At 31.7% G+C, this 6,279-nt stretch overlaps 1 protein-coding gene across 1 annotated transcript; it reads left to right on the top strand.

The window, feature by feature from the left end:
• The first annotated feature begins 580 nt into the window (after positions 1-580).
• LOC123910706 (transmembrane emp24 domain-containing protein p24delta4-like) lies at positions 581-3,209 on the top strand. The gene is made up of 4 exons (XM_045961894.1): positions 581-977; positions 1,951-2,166; positions 2,563-2,639; positions 2,905-3,209. Exons 1-4 carry the CDS (start codon positions 777-779, stop codon positions 3,047-3,049), a joined length of 639 nt encoding a protein of 212 aa, XP_045817850.1. The 5' UTR covers positions 581-776; the 3' UTR covers positions 3,050-3,209.
• The last annotated feature ends 3,070 nt before the right edge of the window (positions 3,210-6,279 follow it).

Genomic DNA, 6,279 nt, shown 5'->3' with positions numbered 1-6,279 from the left:
AATACTCAAATTTAAAATAAAAAATAAATATATGAATGTAATTTAAGAGATTGTTTAAGCGTTTCTAATTTAAAATAGGTGAAATCTAATTATTAATATAAGCGGGGCGGGTTCGAAGACGGTTTCGGGGTGGGTATCAATGTACCCATTACCCGCCTCAAACCCATATTTTGAAATCGGGAAAAACCCAAACCCGAACCCAAACTCAGTTAACTTGAGTTTTCCCCGTCAAAACGGGTATGGTTTAGGCAGATACCCGTGAGTATGAGTTTTATTGCCATGCCTAGTTTTGATTATGATATACTTGAATCTTTATTTAGTTTCAAAATGCAAAAAGCAGTTACGGTGAAGTGAGCATGGATTCGTTATGCTTTCGCGTTTCATGAAATTAAATTTCAATAAAATCATTAAATTTGTTTGACCAAAGCAATTAATTAATTAATTAAAAATACACAAAAAAAAATAATATTTTATAGATTTTTTTAATAAAAATATACTATATTTTAATGGATAAAAAACAAAATAAATATAGAAAAGGAAACAACAAAAAGATAGTCATAGGAACAAGAAGGGAAAAACATAAATTGTAGGAGGCAGAGAGAGAGAGATGTTGTTTTTGGTCTCTTGGTCTTATCGATAGAATTCAAATCAAAATAAAATCAAATCTTAACATTGATAATTAGATTAAACATCGTGCATGTACATAAACATAATAATAAATTAGAGAGAAAATCTTATAAAAAAAATTAAAAGAAAAAAAAAACGGTGAAGGTGTTATGGGGAAGAACAAAGCTTCATCTATATTTTTGGCATTCTTGATTTTCTGTTTCTTCTCAATTTCACAGGCTATATGGATCTCTTTACCTGCCTCAGGTACCAAATGTGTTTCTGAAGAAATTCAACATAACGTTGTTGTTTTGGCTGATTATGTTGTTCTTCAATTTGATCAATCAAGCCACCCCACTGTTGCTGTCAAGGTACATTTTTTTCCCTTAATTCTATCACCCTTTTCAATTTTATTTCATGGGTTGTTCTTAGATTTTAGGGTTTGATCAATTTAGGCCAATTGTATTTTTTTATTTTTTTTTTTAAGGAAGGCCAATTGTATTTGTATTCACATATGCATGTATAATGCTGTTTTTTTTGATAAATTATAGGATTGGATATTTATGTTACATTGATTAAAGGTGTGACCGATTGATAATTTTAGAGAATGAATGGTTTTATTCTGATTATGTGTTTGGGAATTTGTTTCTGAAGATGTTTTGATGGTAGAATAATGTTATGCGTGATTGACCAACAATGAATTGGTCCAAGTGATAAAGGTATTGGTCATTTATGCATGTGGTTAGGGGTTCGATTCCTGAAGAAAATTCAGGTGGGAGGGAAGAACCCATCTTGTGTGCCTTACAAGTTCTCCGACAGAGATTAGTCATCGCTAACGGCGGTGAAAACTTTGTAACAATATCATGGTAACAAAAAAATAAGATCACGTGGATCGATTATTTTACATTGTGGGCTTGTCTTACATATAAATCGTGATTGTATTATATGATTACTTTAAGGACAAAATTGAGGTGTTGTCTTAGTTGTTCCTCGATTATTAAAATAGAGCTTTGTTATTTTGACAAAAAATTTCGACAACAACTTAGATGATTAACGGAATTGAAATATGTGATTAATTATGTTTAGTGGATGATTAATGAATATAACAAGGTATCACAACTTATTAACCATCCATTGACAAATGGAGATTAATGAATATCATGTATATTTGAGCATAGTTTGGATGATTGATGGATGTATGTATATGTGATCAACACAAATTAGATAATCTGATTTGTTGTTACTTTAACCGTGGTGTGAGTGACAGACAACCTTGAGACATTCAAACGTTAAAATTATCTATTTCTTCTAGATTAATGGATGTATGTAACTTGTTTTGTTTAGGTGACATCACCATATGGAAACAATCTTCACCATAATGAGAATGCTACAGTTGGTAATTTTGCCTTTACAACTCAAGAGAGTGGTAACTACCTTGCATGCTTCTGGGTTGATAACCACCATGGAGGTGTAGCTGGAGATGTCAATTTGAACCTTGATTGGAAAATTGGAGTTGCAGCCAAAGATTGGGATTCTGTTGCTAGAAAAGAGAAGATTGAGGTAAACATTTTAATCACACATATATTTAGTAACATGCTCATGAATGTATTGTACAACTTTTGAGTACTGCTTCTCAAGGATTGACATTTACTCAATGGCCTATTACGTGCCCGATCGAAATGTCTTGTTTTTGCTTTATATTCTTCATTTGAGGCCTTGTCAGTTGCTTTCACCAGCTGCGCTTATGCCAGTAGAAAGATAAATGATTTTTTGACATAAAAAATTTGATGTCAAATACGGTGTCATTTGATTTTTATGTGTATTTTTTGATTGCGTGCAAGTTGTAAACAATAAAAAGTAAGAGAGGGATCTAGATAAATATACACAGTGTTCCATACATTGTCTGTATTTTAATGTTCAAATAACACATATCTGACAAATGTGATTGATGTTTAGGGAGTAGAGCTTGAGTTGAGAAAGCTGGAAGGATCAGTGGAAGCCATCCATGAGAATTTGATTTATCTTAAGGGCAGGTAATTTTAATTATGTCAATAGCAAACTACCCTCTTCCTCAAAGTACTCCCTTCGATTTCATATATAAGCAAATATTCATTTTTCAGGTTAATTGAATAACTGATGTATCTCGTCTATGATATGAACCAGATACATCAATTATTCAATGAACCTGAAGAAAAAAAAAATATTTGCTTATATATGAAACTAGATGGAGTAAACTCTATTGCACTTGATCCTAACTTTATGATATAACAATCCTTTATTTTTTGGGATATTTATCAGGGAAGCAGAGATGAGGACAGTGAGTGAAACAACAAATGCAAGAGTGGCATGGTTTAGTATTATGTCCTTGGGAATCTGCATTGCAGTTTCAGTTTTGCAGTTGTGTCATTTGAAAAGATACTTCCAGAAGAAGAAGCTTATTTAGATGCTGCTAGAGTGCTTGTTCAAATTTAAAGATGAAATTTGATGACTTGGAATATTTTTATCACCTTTACTACTTCTTCACATGTAGCAAAAAGAAATTTATATACATGTATTTTGCAAGAGTTTTTCCAACTTTTATCCACAAATTTTGATATAAGGCATTAAAGTGGGTAAGATGATCAATGATAATAAAATACATTTTTTATGTCAATAAGACAGATTGTTAAATTGTTTCTACACTAAATGCGTTTCAGGCTGAATATTAGGTAAGTATTAACACAGACAAACGGCATTACTATAATAATTTAAATTTAGTTATGTAAATTGCCAAGGTAAATTATCTTTTCAATCATCAAGAAAGGCAATGTGTTCACAACATATTTTGCGTCATTGGTTGGATTCACAGTTCAATTTTTTTTGAGCCACATCTCCTTCAAACTTTGGGACAGGAGAACAAAGAAGCATGACCTCCCTGATTTTGGTTTTTAGTTACATAAATTTGAAGCAAATTTGGAGGTATAAACTCTAGGATTTGAAGAGGAGAATTTTAAGATTCATTCTAACTTAGTTTATAGTGAGGACACATCAGATGTCGCGTCATTTTTTTTTTGTCAAGTTGTTTAGTGGCTAGAAATTTCACATTTAAGATAGATAAGTGGGATGACCGAGATTCGAACCCCGACTCCCCTGCATATATAATGTAATGTCCTATCAATTAAGTTAAGTTCACAGGACAATATCGCATAATTTCTTATTAACAACTTTTATGCATTTTTCACATAAAAAATCAATGTAAGGTAACAAAGTAAGGTTAAAGAATCAAAATAACACCTTTTAAATCTACCCAATGTTTTGTGAGTTTAGTATAGTTGGCATTGGATTATATATATAGGGGATTGAGGTTCGAACTCCGGTCATTCCACTTATCTACTTTAATGGTGAGAGTTTTTAGCAACTACTTGACCAAAGAAAATCTACCCAAATTTTTTTTATTAAAAATAAGTTAAAGACACACAAAACGTAATCAAACTTTTAATCTAAGACAAATATTTTAAAAACCTGAAACGGTCAATTATATCTTCTAATTTTTACTGGAACGGTTAAGATAAAAAACTGAAACGGTAAATGTGTGAACTGTGAACGAATGGAAGCCAAGCCACCGACGAGGTGGCCGCCGTCAAATATAGATGTTGGAGCAGCACCACGGGGGATGAAGAAGAGGAGATATGATAGAATCAATTGGACATGTTCTCTTTTTTAATCTAAGCCATTGATGACATCTAATGATTATATTTTAATGGTCCACCAGTGAATCACTTAAGTCAAAATAAGCCGTTAGCTAATAAAAATAAGTTCTAAGCTTCTGAAATTGTTTTTGGGAGTGTGTCATTGTTTAGTAAAGTCCTTCTTTTTTCTTTACTTGCTCGATACTCATTTAATCGGTGTCCGACACTTGTAAAACACTCATACAACACGTATCTGACAAGTGTCCCAAAAAAATTGTTTTTTCTTTGCTTATACTTTCATTAGACACATATCAGACAAATCTACAAGTGTTAAAGATGTGTCAAAACAACAATATTGATCAATGGAGGGATTGAAGACATTACATTTTGACTACAATATTTTTTATTTTTTCGATATTAAATAGATATATAAAGGTAAAATATTATCATAACTTGTTTTAAAGCATTTTTCAAAAAATAATTTGCTCAACTTAGATTTATATATATATATATATATATATATATATATATATATATAGGGGGCTGCTAACTTAGACCCAGTTGGGTCTAAATTAGCAAGGTGCACCTTTTGAGTTGGACAAAAATACCCATTTTTTAATTTTTTGGAAGAATAGAGCAACAGGGGCATTTCTGTAATTTTATGCAACAGTACACGCGCCCCCACTTCTTTTTCCCCCCCAGGACACGTGTCACGCGATTACAGGACAAAAATCACGCGCGTGCATGACACGCGCCGACAGGTGCGCGTGGTGGACAGGATGGGAGGAGAGAGAAACTTTGCTTTTGAAAAAGGCAGCCACGTGTCACGCTATTATTGGGTCTGCGTGATTTTTTTCATTTTATACTTTAAACTCGATTATTTCGTCGTAAATTAATTTTTTATTTTTTAATTTTTATACCAAAATTCATAATTTTTTTTTCTCTACAAATAGAGACTTGGTTTGTTTGATTTGGACACCGAAAAAAAAACGCAATTTTTCACTACTTTAAACTCGATTATTTCGTCGTAAATTAATTTTTTATTTTTTATTTTTTATACCAAAATTCATAATTTTTTTTTCTCTACAAATAGAGACTTGGTTCGTTTGATTTGGACACAGAAAAAAAAAACCCAATTTTTCACTACCTTAATCTCATTTTTCACTACCTTACATCAACTCACTGAAACCATTCTACCAGAAAAATGGTTTCGGAGTACAAATCTCTGAAACCATTCTACAAGCTAAATGGTTTCAGAAGCAAATAACTAATAATCAACTTACTGAAACCATTTTACCAGCAAAATGGTTTCAGTTTACAACTCTCTGAAACCATTCTACCAGATAAATGGTTTCAGAAGCAAACACAATTAATAAATTACTCACTGAAACCATTCTACCAGTAAAATGGTTTCAGAATACAACTATGTGCAACCATTCTACAAGGTAAATGGTTTCAGAAGCAAATAACTAATAATCTACTTACTGAAACCATTCTACCAGCAAAATGGTTTCAGATTACAACTCTCTGAAACCATTGTACCAGATAAATGGTTTCAGAAGCAAACACAATTAATAAATTACTCACTGAAACCATTCTACCAGTAAAATGGTTTCAGAATACAACTATGTGCAACCATTCTACAAGCTAAATGGTTTCAGAAACAAATAACTAATAATCAACTTACTGAAACCATTCTACCAGCAAAATGGTTTCAGATTACAACTCTCTGAAACCATTGTACCAGATAAATGGTTTCAGCAAACATTAGTTTTTAATTATCGTTTTATCTCATTTAAGGTAGTGAAAAATTGCGTTTTTTTTTTCGGTGTCCAAATCGAACGAACCAAATCTCTATTTGTAGGAAAAAAAATTATGAATTTTGGTATAAAAAATAAAAAATAAAAAATTAATTTACGACGAAATAATCGAGTTTAAAGTAGTGAAAAATTGCGTTTTTTTTTCGGTGTCCAAATCAAACAAACCAAGTCTCTATTTGTAGAGA

The sequence above is a fragment of the Trifolium pratense genome, linkage group LG2 (assembly GCF_020283565.1).
Source record: "Trifolium pratense cultivar HEN17-A07 linkage group LG2, ARS_RC_1.1, whole genome shotgun sequence".
NCBI lineage: Eukaryota > Viridiplantae > Streptophyta > Magnoliopsida > Fabales > Fabaceae > Trifolium > Trifolium pratense.
Note: the sequence above shows the minus strand (reverse complement) of the source record. Positions and strands in the feature narration are given on the sequence as shown.

Bases quoted from the DNA above. Each gene is read 5' to 3' on its own strand.
- LOC123910706 (XM_045961894.1), top strand. From the start codon at position 777: ATGGGGAAGAACAAAGCTTCATCTATATTTTTGGCATTCTTGATTTTC. The intron at 978-1,950 runs GTACATTTTTTT...TGTTTTGTTTAG, and splicing joins ACCCCACTGTTGCTGTCAAG to GTGACATCACCATATGGAAA. The intron at 2,167-2,562 runs GTAAACATTTTA...ATTGATGTTTAG, and splicing joins CTAGAAAAGAGAAGATTGAG to GGAGTAGAGCTTGAGTTGAG.